This window comes from Marmota monax, unplaced genomic scaffold, assembly GCF_021218885.2.
Source record: "Marmota monax isolate L192 unplaced genomic scaffold, Marmota_monax_Labrador192_F-V1.1 WCK01_AAM20220418_F8-fsc00206, whole genome shotgun sequence".
Taxonomy (NCBI): Eukaryota; Metazoa; Chordata; class Mammalia; order Rodentia; family Sciuridae; genus Marmota; species Marmota monax.
The window spans coordinates 1,307,240-1,326,746 of record NW_026694490.1 but is presented as its reverse complement, the minus strand read 5'-3'; the positions used below and the strand labels follow the sequence as shown (position 1 = coordinate 1,326,746).

At 35.0% G+C, this 19,507-nt stretch overlaps 1 protein-coding gene across 1 annotated transcript in view; it reads left to right on the top strand.

The window, feature by feature from the left end:
• The window catches only part of Cenpi (centromere protein I), an 81,891-nt gene extending 66,391 nt beyond the window's left edge, over window positions 1-15,500 (top strand). Inside the window, exons 18-22 of the mRNA XM_046419195.2 lie at window positions 416-540; window positions 2,276-2,324; window positions 2,444-2,662; window positions 11,988-12,029; window positions 12,717-15,500. Of these exons, the coding sequence (XP_046275151.1) occupies window positions 416-540; window positions 2,276-2,324; window positions 2,444-2,662; window positions 11,988-12,029; window positions 12,717-12,818 (537 nt within the window). The 3' untranslated portion in view covers window positions 12,819-15,500. The remainder of the gene's footprint in view (window positions 1-415; window positions 541-2,275; window positions 2,325-2,443; window positions 2,663-11,987; window positions 12,030-12,716) is intronic.
• Window positions 15,501-19,507: the final 4,007 nt, after the last annotated feature.

The window sequence follows — 19,507 nt, the reverse complement described above, 5'->3', positions numbered from 1 at the left end:
ATCTCACGTTTCTGGCTTTCTTCCTTCATTAATACCTCATTGTCTTGTGTTATGTGTTTGCTTAGAAGCATGCTTTCCTTCATTTTCCAGGTCAACTGCTGACTAATATGATAAATAAGTATTCATGGGACTTAAGGAGAAAGAAATGCTCCTTTGTCTACCCTGTTCCCAGACTCAAAGACATCCCCCCAGAAAAAAATTAAATCCTTTAATAATGATCTAGAAATAATTTTCCATTGCAAGGTTGATATTTGATGAAGTTTATTTTCAGCATACTTATGGCTACCTATTCTATTTAGGAATCAGGCATATCTAAACCTGATGTTTTTATTATTTATTTTGATAATTCTTTGGAACAACTTGGCTGATTTCTGGCAAATAATCTATGTGCTGATGTTATCATTTTCCCCAAAAGGTATGTGACATATATGTAAATTATAACCTTCCATTAGTGGTATTATTTCCTCCTGGGATCTTCCACTCTGCACTCCTCAGCCTGGATACCAGTATATTGAACCAGCTCTGTTATATTATGCACAGGTACAAGCCTTTTTACCATTTATTGCTTACTACATCATAATTTTGTCTTATCTTTCAAGTGTATCGCAACATGTATTCCTATTCATTTTCTGCCAAGGCGTGCGAAATAGGAAACATGACTTTCTTTTGGATACAAAATTCCAATATGGGGATAAGATAGCTGTGTTATCTGTAAGTCCCCCATTACATGGGATATGGATTTTTTTTTTAAAAAATCATAGTTAAGGATCTGTTGTACAAGGTATAGTTGCACTCAGCTTTGTTAATTCCAATTTTTGTGTTGGTAACTGGTTTAAGTATATGTAGATTTTCTGGGAGACGAGGAGCTATTGCTATTATGTGAAACTCTAAGTATTATTTCTTTTCTGTGGGGGTTACCAGGGATTGAACTCAGAGGCATTCAACCACTGAGCCACATTCCTAGCCCTGTTTTGTATTTTATTTAGAGACAGGGTCTCACTGAGTTGCTTAGCACCTTGATGTTGCTGAGGGTGGATTTGAACTTGCAATCCTCCTGTCTCAGCCTCCCAACCAGCTGGGATTGCAGGTGTGTGCCACCGCTCCTGGCTTCTAATTATAATTTTTGATCTCCTCTTTTCTTTCACTTGGACCAAAGTTACTCTTTTCAATCATAAGTGTAGACCCTTTTTGGCTTAAATTGTAGAACTGTGTCAAGGTTAAAATATTTTAAAACTAATTAGATCATTGTTCTCAGGCAAAAAAATATTTCTCAATTTCCTCTTTTCTGTTGTGACTTTTTTATATGATGAAAATACATTTTGTATCAGTGGCTCAGTGCTTTTGAGCCTTTATTAACTTTAAAAAAAATTTTTTTTTGTTGTGGATGGACACACAATATCTTTATTTTTATGTGGTGCTGAGAATTGAACCCAGTGCCTCACACATGCCTCACACAAGTGCTTTACCACTGAGCTATAGCACCGAGCCTTTATTAAATTTTTCTTTTTAAAAAAACATTTTTTAGGTATAGGTGGATACAATATTTTATATTTTATATTTATGTGGTGCTGAGAATTGAACCCAGTGCCTCATGCATGCCAGGAGAGTGCCCCACCTCTGAGCCACAACCCCAGCCCACCTTTATTAATTTTTAATAGTGAAACATTAAAATCATGTCTGTTGGGCTGGGGTTGTGGCTCAGTGGTAAAGCACTATGTCTAGCATGTGTGAGACACTGGGTTCAATTTTCAGCACCATATAAAAATAAATAAGTAAATAAAATAATGTAAAGGTATTGTGTCCACCTAAAACTAAAAAATATATATTTTTTAAAAAGCATGTCTGTCGGGCTGGGGATGTGGCTCAAGCGGTAGCGCGCTCGCCTGGCATGCGTGCGGCCCGGGTTCGATCCTCAGCACCACATACAAACAAAGATGTTGTGTCCGCCGAAAACTAAAAAATAAATATTAAAATTCTCTCTCTCTCTCTCTCTCAAAAAAAAGCATGTCTGTCATTGTTTTGTCTTTTTTTTAAATAAGGTACATGTTACATATAGTCAAGTGTACATCTTAAATGTACAACTCAGTTTTGAATCTATTTTTAAAATTCTTTGAGTAGAATGTGTCATAAAATGATAAAATCATCAACCAGACAACTGAATATTTGTATACACTTACATACATTTGCATTTAAAATGTAAGGTTTTATTTATTTGTATTTCAAAAGCATTGTATAGGCATGTTAAACATTTCATTCTATTTGTTTTTACCATTAGGTATCATAAAAATTTGAGTGCAGCAAAGAAAAATGAGTTGGTACAAAAGGTATGAGGGATAAATCTCTGTGTTAAATCACTATTGTTTAAAAACTGACCTGTTCAGAATAAGACGGAAAGGAAGAATAGATAATAATGACAATTTTATTTCTTTCTTTGACTCTTTAGGCAAAATCAGAGTTCAATTTCAGCAGCAAGACCTATCAACAATTTAATCAGTATTTGACAACCATGGTTGGTTGTCTGTGGACATCCAAACCCTTCGAGAAAGGAACACATATTGACCTCCAAATCCTAGAAAGTGCTGGAATAATGGAATATAAAAACAGTTTAAATTTAGTCTGTCACCCTTCTCTATTAAGCTATGCTGCCTCCTTTTTGCTGCAGGTAAGGGCGTTTAAAAGACTTAGATTTTACATAGTGATACTATAATGTCAAAAATAGGAAATGCCACAAATTTAGTGTGTCTGAATTGTAATACATGTTCAGTATTTTTTCTAGTATCAATTAAATTTTGGGCATTGTGGTAGGCTTTATGGATTCATTTAACTTAAATTAGTCTCTGTCTTGCAAGAGAGCTTGGGCTTCTAGTGAAGACAGACTAGTAAACAAATTAATATAGCACAGTGAGGTGAAGTGAGAAAAGGTAGTTGTGAGAAAGATAAGGAAAAGATTAGTTCTCCTTGGGTAAAGGTGGTGCTAAGTAAGAGGTTTCATAGAAGTGAAAGTTCTCATATAATCCTATGGAAAATGTAGGCCAGATAATATTATAATTAGAGTCTTTGCAGAAACATGCTGATTTATTGGATTGATAATAATGTGGGCAGAGGGAAGGGTGCCTTCTCATTACTTTATACTCAGCTTTGTCATTTTCAACATTATCAGTGACTTGAAGAGGATTCATATAGTGTGCATTTCAAATTCATGGATGACACAACAGGGTGGGATTGCAAATACTCTGAAAGAATCTAGTTTCCAAATTTCCTCAACAGGCTGGAACATGAAGAAATCTAACAAAATGAGAAAAAAAAATGTACTGAGTGGGGAAGATAATTCATTGAACAAATGTTTAATATATGCATATAATAAACCAGGCACATCTTAGTGTAAACAGTAATGAGCAATGTGTGAAGTTTCCATTTTTCTTCATCTTTCCCAACACTTGTTATCTGTATTTTTTATTAGGTATCTTAAAGGATGTGAAGTAATATGCATTATGGTATCGATTTGCATTACTATGATATCTGTTGATATTCAGCATCTTTTCTTGTGCTTATTCACCATTTGTTTATTTTCTTTGGATGAATATTCAGACTCTTTGCTCATTTTAAATTGGGTTATTTGTATTTTGTTATTGGTTTGTGAGAGTTCTTTCTATATTCTAGAAGTAAATCCCTATCTAAATATACACTGGCAAAAGTTTTCATCTATTCTGTGAATTATCTTTTCACTTTTTTGTTTGTGTTTTTTGAACACCAAAGTTTTTCATTTTGAAGTCTGGTTTTTAATTTTTTTTTTAACTTTTATTGCTTGTGTTTTTGTTTCAAAGTTAAGAAATAACTGCCTAACTTAAGGTCATGAAATTCCATTTCAATTTTATTATCAGTTTGCCATTTTCTACAAAGAATCCAAGTATTATTCTAATAGGTAATGCTTCAGATCTGTAGATAATTTATGTAGTACTGCCATCTTAACAATATTAAGCCGTCTAACACAGGAACACCAGATATCTTTCTATTTAATAAAAATTAAATAGCTCCTCTTTAATTTTTTCAACAATGTTTTATGCAATGAGTGTAGGTTTTGTACTTTTGTTAAATTTATTTCTAAGTATTTTCTGATGTTATTACAAATGGAATTGTTTTTTAATTTCATTTTGATTACTCATTGTATTATAAAAATGTGATTTAAGGGGGCTGGGGATATAGCTCAGTTGGTAGAGTGCTTGCCTCGCATACACTGGGCCCTGGCTTCAATCCCCAGCACCACAAAAAAGAAAAAAAAAAGATAAAGAAGTGCAATTTAATTTTGTATATTGACTGTATATACTGCAACTTTATTGAACTTCTTTATTAGCTATATTTTTTCAGGTGATTCCCTAGAATTTTCTGTATCTAGAATTATGTCATCTGCAAACAGGGATAGTTTTATTTCTTCCTTTCAAATCTCAGTGCTTCTTCTTTGTCTTGCCTAATTGTCAAGCCTAGAACTTTAGGTATATTGTTGAAGAAAAGTGGCAAAAATGGCTACTTGATCATGGGGATAACGTTTCACTTTGTTACAGTATGGTAAAGCTTTCTCTGGATTATGAGGTTGAGGATTTCCCTCCTACTAGTAGTTTGCTGAATGTTTTTATCATGCATGAGTGTTGGATTTTTTAAAAAAAAAATTTTGTAGTTATAAATGTACGGAATGCCTTTATTTTTTTATTTGTTTATTTTTATGTGGTGCTAAGGATCGAACCCAGTGCCTCATGCATGCTAGGCAAGCACTCTGCCACTGAACTACAGCCCCAGCCCGAATGTTGGATTTTGTGTAATGCTACAAACTTGATCCTATGGTTTTGTCCTTTATTTTTTGAAATAGTATATTACATTAATTGATGTTCAGATATTTAACCCTGCACTCCTGGAATAAATTCCACTTTGTCATAGATAACAATTCATTTTACATGTTACTAGATTTTTTTAGTAGTTTGTGAAGGGTTTTGTATCTATATTGGTTTTTCCTTATGATTTCTGACTGATTTTGGTTGCAGGTTAATATTGGCCTCATAGTATGAGTTAAGAAATGTATTTTTCTCTTTCACATTTTGGAAAACTTGGTAAAGGGTTGCCATTAATTATTTAAATATTAGGTAGTGAAGCCATCTGATCATGGGCCTTTTTTCAGTAGGAGGTTTAAAAGTTACTAATTCAATCTCTTATAATAGGTTTATTCTTATATCCTATTTCTTTTTGATATTCTACCTTTTTAAATATATGTTTTTATAGGTGCAAATTGATCTCAAAATGTTTTCTCATTTTACTTTTTTTTTTGGGGTGGGGGGGGGTTTGAACCCTTGGAGATCTTTGCCACTGAGTTGTATCTCCAGTCCTTTTTATTTTTTGAGACATGGTCTTGCTAAATTGCTAAGGCTGGCCTCTAATTTGCAGTCTTCCTGCCTCAGCCTCCTGAGTCACTAGTACTACAGGAGTGCTAAGTTTTTGTTTTGTTTCTAGTTGTAGATGGACACGATACCTTTATTTTATTATTTTATTTTAAAATATCATTTTTAGGGCTGGGGATGTGGCTCAAGCGGTAGTGCGCTCACCTGGCATGCGTGCGGCCCGGGTTGGATCCTCAGCACCACATACAAACAAAGATGTTGTGTCCGCCGAAAACTAAAAAGTAAATATTAAAAAATTCTTTCTGTCTCTCTCTCCCTCTCTCTCAAAAAAATATTATTTTTTTGTGGTGCTAAGGATTGAACCTAGTGCCTCAAATGTGCTAGGCAAATGCTCTACCACTGAGCTACAACCCCAGCTCCAAATTGCTGAATTTTTAAAGAAAATTTTTGCCAACTGCCAATTTTTTTTTAGGGAATAGATTTACAGGTTTCTATATAGAGCTTTCTATAGTCTGGATTTTGCTGTTTGTATCCTTGTGTAACACTTCACATGTTCTTGTGTTCCTGCCATTTCCTATAAATTGGTAGTTAGATCTAGGGTTTTGATCAGATTTGGGATCTTTTAAAATTTTAATAATTTGACAAGGACATTTTATAGGTAGTATTACTTATTCCATTAGAAGGAACTTAATATAGCTGATTATCTTTTTTAAAAATCTTTTTTATTGTAGATGGACACAACACCTTTATTTTGTTTATTATTATTTTTTAATGTGGTGCTGACAATCGAACCCAGTGCCTCCCATGTGCTAGGCAAGCACTGTACCGTGGAGCTACAACCCCAGCCTCCAGATTGTCTCTCTTTTATTATATAGTGGGCATTGATGATCATTGCCCAGATTTAGTTCATCAGTGTTGAAGTGGTGATATTTTATCATTCCTTCTTTATATATTATCTGAAATAATTTCTCTAAAGAAAAATTTCTCTTCATTTTGATACTTTTAGGATTTAAAAAAATTGTCCCTCTTTTAATTGTCCTCGGGTATCCTGGGAACAACCTAGTCTATGATTACTGAAAATGAAAGTAAATGTTCTCATTAAAAAATTAGAAATTATTGCTTTACTCATACCCTGGTGTTATTGTTTACCAATTGTGTGACCTTGGACAAGTTCTTTAAATTCTTTGGGCTTAATTTACCTTGTCTGTTAAATAGGAATGATAATACCTACCTTGATTGAGTTGTTGTTATAAAAAGTAAATTTCATGATGCATGTGAATCTAATTATCTTTGGCATATAGTATTGCTTGGATAATGGTTGCTGTTATCTATTGATTGATTTATGTTATAATTCAAGAATATTTTATGAAAATTTTGATTATTAGTTATTGTTTCCCAATTCTTTAAAGCAGTATTTCACAGATGAGGGAACCTGCATTTGGCAATGTCTGGGAACATTTTTGGTTGTCATAAATGAGAAAGGGAACATACTGGCATCAAGTGGGTGAGACTAGGGATAATACTTTACAGGACATTCCCCTACAACAAAGAATTTTTCAGTGTAAAATGTTAGTAGTGCCAAAGTCAACCACTGCACCCTACTTTGAAGGTTTTCTCTCCATAGTCTGTCTCCAGCATCTTATCTGTAATCATCGTCTGATAAGGCTCTTTTATTAGATGATTTGGTAGTTCTTGGGTGTATGCTTGTAATCATTTTCATGCTGCATATTCTCTTACTTTAATAGATATTGTTTAATGAATTTAAGATCCTATTTCTATTAAGTGATTTTGACTTGGTAAATGTTTAAAATTGTTTTTTGAGGAGGTTGTACCTGCATATACAGAAAAGTCAAATTTAGTTAATAAAGGTATATAATTTTAAGGGAAGTGTCCATAAAATGATACATTTTGGATTTGCTTCAAAATAACTAGGGAGTATTTTGAAATTCCTCAAAAAGTAAACAGAATTTGTCATCTGACCCCATAATACCATTCCCAGGTATATACTCAAGTTGAAAATGGTGCTGAAACAAATGTATGTACACTTAGGTTCATAATATTATTAATACAATAGCCAAAACAAGAAAATACCCAACAGTTCATCAGCTCATGAATGGATAAATTATGGATTAGTCATTCAATGGAAATTATTCATGTAAAAAAGGAATGAAATACTGATACATGACACAATGTGAATGAATTTTGAAAGCATTATGCCAAGTGAAAAGCTAGACACAAATGATCACATGCTGTTTAATTATTTATGAAAAATTCAGAATAGTCAGGCACGTTGGTGCATACCTATAATCCCAACGGTTCCTGAGGCTGAGGCAGGAGGATTGTGAGTTCAAAGCCAGCCTCAGCAACTTAGCAAGGCCCTAAGAAACTCAGTGAGACCCTATCTCTAAATAAAATAGAAAAAAGAGCTGGGCATGTTCCTCAGTGGTTAAGTCTCCTGAGTTCAATCCCTGGTTGGTACCAAAAAAAAAAAAAAAATGGGGCTGGGGCTGGGGTTGTGGCTCCGTGGTAGAGTGCTTCCCTAGCATGTGTGAGGCACTGGGTTCGATTCTCAGCACCACATATAAAAACAAATAAATTCATAAAGTTCCATCAATAACTTATGATTTTTTTTAAAAAAAATTATCCAGAATAGGTAAATCCATAGACACAGAACACAAATTGGTTCTTAAATAATCTTCCCTATTTTTATCCTCTGGTTACTTAGTTTTCCCTCCCCAGAAACTACCACTCTTAAATATTCTTTATCAGATACATGGTGTACATTTCTGTGTAAATTATCTTTTTCAACACTATGTACTATACTTAACTGTTTTGTCTCTTGAGACTATATATATATATATATATATATATATATATATATACAATATATATATATTGTATATATATATTGTATATATATATGGTGTGTGTGTGTGTGTGCTGGGATTGAATCCAAGGCCTTGTGCATGCGAGGCAAGCACTCTACCAACTGAGCTGTATCCCCAGCCCTGTCTCTTGATTTTTTAATAGTTTGGCTTTTGTTTCTTATTAGTACATAAAAGACTGCCATATTCCTTTTTGGTGTATACATAGTATTCCCTTGTATGAATCTAGTGTATGTTAAAGTGATCCCTTATTGAATATCTAAGTTGTTTACAATCTTATTAAGTTATTCTAACCAATACTCTTGAATTGTATATATTGTTTTACACATGTGCTAGTATGTTTGCTAGATAAAATTACTTAAAGAAGAATTGCTTTCAAAGGGAACAGTTTTTAAATTTTTTGGTTTTCATCAAATTGCTTTTAGTAGAAGTTTGACCAATTTCTATTCACACAAGCAATGAATGGGTTTCCATTTCTCCATACTCAGTCAACATATGCATTTCCTATAATTCTTAATTGGAAAAGCGTATAATGAATCATAGATAAAGCATAACTGATCTTCATAAATCAGTGTTTTTTTTTTCCTCTAAGAGGGAGGTGGAACAGAAAGAGAAAGACACTTAGTTACAAGATTTAATCTCTAAAGTAGTTAATTTATCAACTTAAACATAGGAAAGCCAACTTGTTTTTGGGGGATCAGTAATTGATATACTGTTTTAAATCAAAACCATTTTCTTTTTTTTTGGGGGGGGGTATCAGAGATTGAACTCAGGGCCACTCAACCACTGAGCCACATCCCCAGCCCATTTTTGTATTTTATTTAGAGATAGGGTCTCACTGAGTTTCTTAGTGCCTTGCCATTGTCGAGACTGGCTTTGAACTAGTGATTCTCTTGCCTCAGCCTCCCGAACCACTGGGATTACAGGTGTGCAACACCACACCCAGCTAAATCAAAACCATTTTCTAAATATTTAAGGAAGATTAGTTTTGGAAGTTTAAATTTTGGCAGCATAGAGTAATACATTTGGCAAAATGTGAAACTGTCATTTCTGTAGTTAATGTTGTTTCCATATGGTTCAGAAATACTAGGCTTTAAAATTAATACATTAACTTTTCTTTAAAAGAATGCCTTTTGATTTCCAATCACCAAGTAACTGATTACTATGTGATTACTGATTACTTACTTACCTTTGAGGTGGTATATACAACCTCTGATACCATGGCAGTATGATTTAATTCTGACAACCATTTTTACTGAATTATTCCATTATAAGTGTTTATTAGCCATATTCTTTAGAGATAATTTAATAAAATGTACTTTGGCTAATCAGTTCTCAGAAAATGTATACAGCCTACATTTCAGGGAATTCTGAAGCTTTGCGAGTGTGGTGTTGGGGGGTACTAGGGATTAAACCCAGGGGCATTCTCCTGCTGAGCTATATCCCCAACTAACTTTATGTTATGTATATATATATATATATATATATATATGTATGTGTTTATGTTTTTATTTTTGAGACAAGGTTTTGCTAAGTTGTCTAGGCTGGTCCTAAACTCGTGATCTTCCTGCCTCAACCTCCCAATTACCTGCAATTAGAGGCATGCATCACTGTACCTGGCAAAGCTGTTTTTAAATCATAAATTTCCTTTGAATTAGTAACTAGTTGTTTCCTTGTTTGTTTATTCATTCAGCTAATATTTATTTGGTGCCCCGTGTGCTTCCAGCACTGGAATATAATACTGAAAATGACAAATACACCCCTGCCCATGTGGATTTTACTCCTAATGAAGGCAAATTATTAACAGTAATAAAATTAGTAAACACGATAATTTTAAAGTTTGATAAATATTGCAAAGGAAATAAACAGGATGAAGTGAGAAGGGCTAGGGAGATGTCAAGAGATGGGTGATCAACGAAGGCCTTTTTGGGTAAAGTGACATTAGAGCTGACATTTCTTCTGAGAGATGAGAATGAGCATTTGGAAGTAGGTACAGAATGAGCATTCCAGGCATTGGAACTTAGAACAGCTCAAAGATTTCAAAGAAACTGAGACCAGTGTGGCTTATCACTTAAGGAACAAGAAGGAGAATGGAATGAAGAAAGCTTGAAGAGACTTGAGAGCCATCTGCCTTCCAGGTCTTAAGAATGCAGTGGGAGACAATGGAAAGAAATTTAAGCAGGGCTGCCGTATGGTTTGAGTTGATGTTTAATAGAGATCCCTGGCTTCTTTGTGGTGGATGAATTAAAAGAGGAGGCCTGAGTGGGAGCAGGGATACCCAGGAGGAGGCTATTGCTAGAGTTGAGAGAAAAGATATTAATAGTAATTTTTATGCAAGTGTTGGTGGTGGAGGTGGGTATAAATTGACTGATATGCAGTATATTGTAGCAGTGGAACAGGCAGGACTTTTGATGGTGGCTTGATTGGAGATGGGAATTAGGAAAGGACTTTTGGAGTTTTTGACTTGAACAATTGAGTCAATGGTGGTTCCATTTGTTAAAGAGAGGAATACTGATGCATGAATGGAGAGGTTATTTCATTTGGACAGGGAGGATAAGTTTAGAATTGAGTTCTCTTTAGAGTTTGAAATGCCTGTTAAGACATTCAAAAAATGTTAAGTGGACAGTTTGAAATAGAGGCTTGGATCTCAGGAGAGAGATTGAAACTAGAAAAATATAATATGGAGTTCATCAGCCTGTACTATAGTTCATCAATTCCAAAAACACTTTTTTAACTTTCTGACTTTTCAGAGATCAGGATACATCTTGTGATCATTGTCAGTTAGCTAATAATCATGATATAGTTGTCATTTGCTGTTCAAGCATGCACAGGCAGAGTTCTAGAATCAGACTGTGAAGAATGAATGCTAGCAGTTTGGTAGGGGGAGTCTGGAGTTAGTGTTGGAGCACTGTTTTAACCCTCAAAACCTGAATAATTTGGGAGGAGGGAGAAGGAAAGAAATGAACCACAAATGTTATTAACTTTTAAAATTTACCCTTGGTATCCTTGGGGGATTGGTTCCAGGAAGGCTCTTTTCAGATAAAAAAAAAGTCACAAGTGCTGAAGTCCTTAATATAAAATGAAGTGGGAATTTGTATACAACCTGCACACATCCTCCTATATACAGATGCTGTGCCAATAAACCCATTATAAACTCAAAAGATCTTAAGTTGAACCATGGTTAAATTGATCATCTCTGGAATACTTATGATACTTACATATTGGTTAGGGAATAAAGACAAGAAAAAAGTCTGTATATATAATCACTGGTGCAAGGTGAACATTGCTCAAATAATGATTGATGGGGAGAGACTTAGGGTCTATGAAATGGAGGGAGGTTTCAGTAGGGTATACCTATACATTACTTCATTCATGTGGATTCAGCATAATGCTTAGCACTCAGCAAATTCCTGAGAAAACTTTTTTCTAACACCCTGCATCTCTAGTCTAATGGCTAAGTACAGAATGAAAAAATGAGGCCATAGATTGGCAAAATGGTGCTCACTTTTTCTACTGTGATTTTGTTTCCTCTCTATTTGCTTCTAGGAAGAAGGAAATATGGAGGGTTGAGGTGGGTATATATTCAAAAGGAATCCAAGAATGATGGTTGGAATAGGACTTAGTAAAATGAATCAGAGAGTGAAGAACCATCTTGATTTTCTAGTGTTTTTGCTAACTAAATATTTTCATCCCCATGTCTCCCCACTTTTTTTTAAAGGAAAACCTGGAAGAAAGGACAATAAACATGGGCTCTATTCGGGTAAATAAATTTACTTTCATTATGGTCAGAGATTTCATGTAGCTTAATGTCATCAAGAGATTGTATACCTTTACTGTTTTCCAAATCTTAAGTCTGGTACCTCTACAAAGTAGTGAAATGTTTGCATTCTGAATTCATTTCTGTGATTTATATGGATTTATTGGCACATACCTTCTTTATTCTTCTCTAGGATATAACTCTTCTTGTTTAATACTTGCTGTTGTGATCATGCATTGTCTCATTTAGTAGTATAGTTGTATGTATACAAACTGTACCTGTAATGAGATTAATTTAACAAAACTCTGTACAATTGTTTGATTATTATAGAAACTCCTTCTGTTTACTTATGTATTATAGGCAATAGTGTAATAATGTCTGCTCCTGTGTTATCTATATTAGATGTTAAATTTCTAGAGTATGGAAATGGTGGTGGTTTTCATAGTATTTTGTTCAGTTAAACAGATTGTTTTTGCCAATATAATGAAAGGGATGTTTAGCCCTTAGACTTTGGGAATTTTCTGGTTTGAATGTTACTTATGACTCAGCTCCTGTTATGAACTTGGCCCTTCTTCTGAGCTAACTCTTACATGTATTTAGGATGCTGTGAACTTTTCCTAGGGAAAGAAGAGGAAGTAGAAAATAAGCATATGTATTTCATAAGTACTTTTTCTTTTTTTCTGCCTGCAGGGGAAGAAATGGAACTGGTATTTGGAATATTTATTTTCAGAGGGGTTACAAGGCTTGAAACTTTTCATAGGAAGTAATATTCATCATTCTTCTGTCCCATGATCAGAGCTGTCCCCTGATAACCACCATGGTAAATATTAAATGAATGTTTACATACACACTGAACTTGCTGGACTAAATTCCTTCCTCAATGCTAGAGAGGACAAGTAGCTCAACTTGTGTTTCCCTATCCATTTCATTAATGGACTGCCATTTTCAAGGAGTACTCAGAGTGGCCTTCTGTCCATGGCTCAGGAGGGCCTTGGTGTGGCTAACATATTTTGTGATTTAGATTGTTAGCTTACTGGTAAAAAATGACTTCTCCATCATGCTCTGTCTTCCATCAAATTATACGTGAAGAGAGACATTTGCTTTGTGGTGGGATTTTTCACATTTTTGTATACTATGAGCTGCATTGATAGAAGAGAGCAGATCATACATAGTGGTAGATAATCCATAGACATACTCATGCAGTATACCCTGCTTCCTCTGTGAAACCTCTGTGGATATTGCCATTTTTTTCTTATGTGAACAAAAGCAGCAGCACCAAATTAATAGGATTCAATACCTATGACTCTAAAAGCCCTGAGTAGCTGAAGGCCTCATAGGCCTTCACTGGTAGGAATCTGTTGAGGGAAGGAAGGGGAAAGGATGGGGAGGGGGGATAATCAAGACATTTCTGTTTATGCTGATATGGTTTCATGAAACTATTTTATTTGTGTGTATATGTGTATGTATATATCTACTTTTAAAATATTCAGGCCATAATAAATTAACTGCAGCTTTACTTTCAGAAGTAATTCTGAAGCTTTTTATGATTTCATATCAGCTTAACTGTCTTGTTAAAAATGTACACATTTGCTTCAGTGCTACTAAATAACTCTCCTACTCTTAATAAAATTCATATCATTTGAGAGGAATGAAGCTGAATTTACCTTTGTTTTTAAGGGCACATTTTTATCGTTCATTTTTTTTGTATTCATTAAAATGAAAATTATACTATTGGATTGTAGAAATCCCATTCATTCATTCATAAATTGAATTATGTATTGAGCAAGGCACAGTGGCACATGCCTGTAATCTCAGCAGCTTGAGAGGCTGAGGCAGGAGAATTGCGAGTTCAAAGACAGCCTCAGCAAAAGTGAGGCAGTAAGCAACTCAGTGAGACCCTGTCTCTAAATAAAATACAAAAAGGACTGGGGAGGTGGCTCAGTGGTCTAGTGCCCCTGAGTTCAATCCCCAGTATCCCTGAAAAATAGGTATTGAGTTCCTTACTATGTGCCAAGTATTCTTTGGTATGCTGGTTATACAGCTGTATCCCATACAAAGTACCTGCTTCTATGGGGTTTACATTCTAATGAAGAAGACAAACAATAGCAATATAAGCAATGTATAATATCAGGTGCTAAGAAGAAAAGGCAGGGAATAGGGACAAAATGTGAAGGTGGTTGCTACTATATATAAGGTAGTTAGGAAAGATCTGTCTGAAGAGGTGATATAGGTAAAGAGCCTCATAAGCATATGAGCCATGTGACTGAGAAAGACCATTCTTCACAGAGGTAAACGCAAGTGAAAAGGCCCTAATATGTTAACTTACATATTTAAGGACAAGCAGAGGCTGGTGATGTTATAGCGTAATGATTAAGAGAAAAGAGTGATAAGACCTTTATGAAAGGTCCATTTAGCCTGGTATGGATATGTAAATGGAGGCCATTAGTGAGATAGAGAAGAGGAGTGGCATAATTTGGCTTACCTGTATGAAATATGAAGCTACAGTGTGAAGGTTAGACTGAAGAGGATTGAGGTGGAAAGCAGAGAGACCAGTTAGGTTATTACAGTATTCCAGGCAAGAGTCTTGAGGTAGTCTTACAGATGGTGGAGAAGTGGTTAGATGTTGGATTCAGTCTCTATTTTGAAGGTAAAGGAAGTTAGGATTTACTGATGGGGCTTGGATATTAGGAAGAAGAAAGAGAAGAGTAAAGGATGACTCCTAGAACTTTTTTCAACCTAAACGACTGGGTGAATTCTAAGATAGAGATCAGGCATACTGGAGAAGAACAGGTTTGGAGAAGCATGGAATTGAGCTCTATTTTGTCCATGTTGGTTTGTAGATGACGAATAGACAATTGGATTTCAGAGTATAATTTAGGGCTTGAAAATTAATCTGGCAGTCATTAGGGAATAACCATGGCATTAGATGAAATCACTTAATTCAGCTGAAAAAGAGAAAATGGCAAAGGACCTAACCCTGGAGTATTCTAACATTAAGAAGTAAAAAATAGGAATAATAACAAATAAAAGACTGCAATGAACTAGAAGAAAAATCAGGAGATTGGTATGCTGGAAGCCAGGTAACAAAAGTGTTTCAAAAAGGTGGGAATGTTTCTATATGTTCTCATGTACATGTAGAGGCTCAAAAAGTTGATCTCATAAGAGAGAGTAGAATAGTGATTAGCAGAGGCTGGGAAGAGTTGGGGAGTGAAGTTTGGAGAGAGGATGGTTTACAGGTGTAGGGGTGCAGAAGGGAGCGGGAACTAATGTTTTATATAGCACTGTAGGATAACTGTGTTTGACAACAATGAATTGCATATTACAAAATGGCTCCTAAAGAGAATTCTGAATGTTCCCTAATACAAAGAAATGATATATGTTTGAGATGTAATATATATGCCAGTTACCCTGATCATTATACTTATTTGTATATATTTATTGAAATATCACACTGTACCCCATAAATATGTATGATTATGTGTCAATTAAATATTTTAAATCAAATAATAAAAATTCAATTTCTCAAATAGAAGAATTTTTGCCAGTGTGGAATATTACCTGTATACCTTAGAAAAAGAAGCTTTAGCTGCCATAAATGTGATGGCTTCCCTAAAGGGCAGCCTTTCTCATTTAGAGATTTCCCTTCATTTCAAAGTTAGTACTCCAAATAACTTTCCATCTTATTTGCAGAATATGTTGTTTTGGTCCTTAAAATCATGTAGAACTTTCAATTATGAGAAGGGATTTGGTTTCTTTTTATTCCATTAAATTTAGCTTCTAACAATCTTCAAGTCATTGAAGAAACTTTCTAAAATTAAATTTATGTTCCAGGAGGAAAACATTTTTCTTGGGTTTGTTCTTTTGTTCACTAATGATCCAAGAGTGTTTTTTTTTTTTTTTTTTGGTACTGGGGATTAAACTCAGGGGTACTCGACCACTGAGCCACATCCCCAGCCCTATTTTGTTTTGAATTTAGAGACAGGGTCTCACTGAGTTGCTTAGTGCCTTGCTTTTGCTGAGGCTGGCTTTGAACTCATGATCCTCCTGTCTCAGCCTCTGGAGCTGCTGGGCTCACAAGCATGCACCACCCCTCCAGGCTTAGTGGGTTCTTTTTTTGCTCATATTTCTCTTGGTCAATTTTAGATCCATTCAAGATTAGATATATGGCTGTGTAAATAAGCTAAGTCTAGCTATTTCAAAAGTCTGTTTTGAAAACTCTTCATGGCAAAAAATGGATTTAAATAAGACTTGTTATTTTGCGTCAGTACAAAAGATACCTGAAGAAAATGGAAATTTTGGTTTTATTGCAATTGTATATAAAGAATACTTTCTTTAACCAATGTTTGTGTAAAATTGTTGGCTTTATAAATTTTCAACACTAAAGTTAATATTAGAATTTTTTTTTTCAGTATTGGAGATTGAATCCAGGGCATGTTCCATTTTATTTCCAATTCTTCTTTTAAAATCCAACATCTACAGTTTTTATATTTTCCTTAGTGTGTTATAGTTACATATAATATTGGGGATCATTTTGACATAATCATACATGTATGAAATATATTTGGGTCTACTTTAGTCCCCAGTATTTCCACCTTCCCTTCATTCCTCTCTCGCCCTTTTCTCCTTCCTGTACTGGTCTTCCTTCTATTCATTTATATTTTTTTAAATAGGAGCTTTATAGATACACATAAGTATGAAATTCACTGTGGTATATTCATATGTGTACACACCATTGATTTCTAACATCTTATTTTCCTTTGTGTTATAGCTTTTACTTTCTTTTGGTCTTGGGGTTGATCTAGGAAAAACAAGTAGCTAAGTCTATGGTGCCTGTTATAACTTTTATTAACATAGGAGAATGGTTTATTAAAAAATTATTCTCTGAAATTAGTATTATATTTTTAAGATGTCTTTTCAGTTGGTACTACCATTCCTTTTTTTTAAAGAGAGAGAGAGAGAGAGAATTTTTTAATATTTATTTTTTAGTTTTTGGTGGACACAACATCTTTGTATGTGGTGCTGAGGATTGAACCCGGGCCGCACGCATGTCAGGCGATTGCGCTACCGCTTGAGCCACATCCCCAGCCCTCCTTTTTTTAAATTACTGGATTTTCTAATCTAGAGAGCCTGTATTTTAGTTAAGTAAAAATTCTACTAAAGATGGGCAATAGCATTTAATGGAGTGTATCATTGGCCCAAATAACAAATATTTTATTTTTATAATACTCAGAAAAAGATGTCTTTCTAAGAGACATAGTAATACATGTAAATTAAAGTCTACTTTTAAGTATGTAACAGGAACACAAATTTATTTAGCTCATCAGAAAGAACATTAGCATATCTATCTAGATTTGGTACACAGAACTGGATGCTAGATGCCAAAGTCCTTTGTTGCTTCTGGTTTATGTCATTAATGAATGTATGACCTTGGAAAAGTTGGTTAACTATTTTGCCTCCTGATTTCCCCTTTGGTGAGATTTATATTTGAATGTCTTATCTTTCCAAGCTTTGATATAGAAAATGATTAGAAAAACTGAAATTTTATTAAAATAGGGGAAAAAAAGATCTAGAACTTTTTCCTGTCTTTGAAGTGTGACTCATATAAATGTATTTGAAGACTATCCCAGAAGGTAGTAGCTCATTTTCTATCATTTTGCATTTTCTATCATTTATCTTTATGTGTGAATAGGTTACCTGAGCCTTTCTGGATGGAGGGCAAAAGGTGTGGTCGAATGAGCACCTATTTAATAGATTAACATCCTAGATATTCATGAGTATTCCAGTCCTGGATACAATCACTCAATTTTGCCTATGAAATTGAACAAGATTTAATTTTTTGTGTTCTGTACCTTGACCCTTATATATAGGCAACTTTTTTGTTACCTGGAACAATGAGGAAGTATGTAGTACACAAGTTTTTTATTAGCCATTAATTCCAGCGTTGTAAAATTAGAAATGAATTATTTTTTCTTTTTATAATCAGCTTTGTAGACTAGGTTAAATTCCAAAACTTGATCAACAGTTTCTGCATAATCAGTTGAAAATTGTAATGTGGAGGATCTCTGGATGACATGCAAAGAGCTCACTGGAACTTCTCCCCAGAGAAATATTTGTTTTAATTGATCAGAATTAGCAAAGGTGATTATTCAGGTTCTCTGGGGAGTGACCAAAGAACTGTATTCAAAATTTGCAGAACTCATTAACAATAGTAGGAAACCATAACATCTGAGCTAGAGGCTATGCCCATTTCCCCACTCAATTCCATGTTGCAGATGAGCTATTGTGGAATATGTATTCTAGTGTGCATAGCAGCAAAGTGATAGTTCCCATCTCCCCCAGATACTGCTTCATAAATATAGAGGTTCTGCCAATGCAAGATTGAAAGAAACCCTCAATGACTGGAAAGAACCTGCCCCTGCCTGAGGGGCCTGACTATTTTGATTGTGGAGGAACTTATGCCTCCAGGGAATTGCTTAAAGCCATAGAATAAACAGGTAAAGACTAACAGTATGCCATGGTACCAAGAAGAAGACCAGAAGTTAATAGGAACATCAGAGAAAGAACAAAGGAAACCCTGCTAAACTCATGGCCATATCTGGTGATATGGAAGAATGTGTGTATACCTCAGCTGCATTCTCTCAGGAGCAACTGAAGAGGAAACTGTTTTGTGATTAGTTCCTGACTAAATGTGAAAACCTTGTTAACTCCCTGAAGTATGAAAGCAGTCTCCAAGCTACACAGAACAAATAGTAAAGAATGAAAACCTTAGTGGATCAGAGGGCTTAACATAACTTCTGATCAATCAGTGACCTATTGCTAAACTGTACTAACCTGAGGATAACCTTTTGAAAGCCAGATTTAAAGGTAAAAACAAGAGGCAGGGGAAGCAAGGACATTAAAGGCTGCACACAATGGGAGAGCAGACTTCAGAGAATTAGTCCAGCCAAATTACCAAACAAATATGTGAATAAACAGCAATGTCAAAGACAGGATCCACACAAAACTTTGCAGCCCAATGAACTCTTTAATTTTTTAGTTCTAGATGGATATAATACCTTTGTTTTATTTATTTATTTTTATGTGGTGTTGAGGATCGAACCCAGGACCTCACATGTGCCAGACAAGCCCTCTACCACTGAGTACAACCCCAGCCCCACCACCTCCCCCATGGACTCTTGTGGTAGAAAGGTGCATCTCAGCATTAGTCCTGCCTTCAGAGTACACAGCTCAGGAAGCTTTGGGAAAGAAAATCCACTTATTGAGCTCAGCATTCTGTGCTGATTCCGAATTGCCACAGTGCCAGTGTCTACCTCACCCTCAGAGTGTGCAGCCCAGAAAGCTGCAGAGGGAATCTTAGGTAACTAAATCTACATTCTGAACTGGCTTATTAACATGCAGCAGCCAAGGTGTTGACCCTACTGGAGCAGCACAAAGGACTACTCAGAACTGTTGCCTAGTGAGTTTTGCATTCCATACTAGCT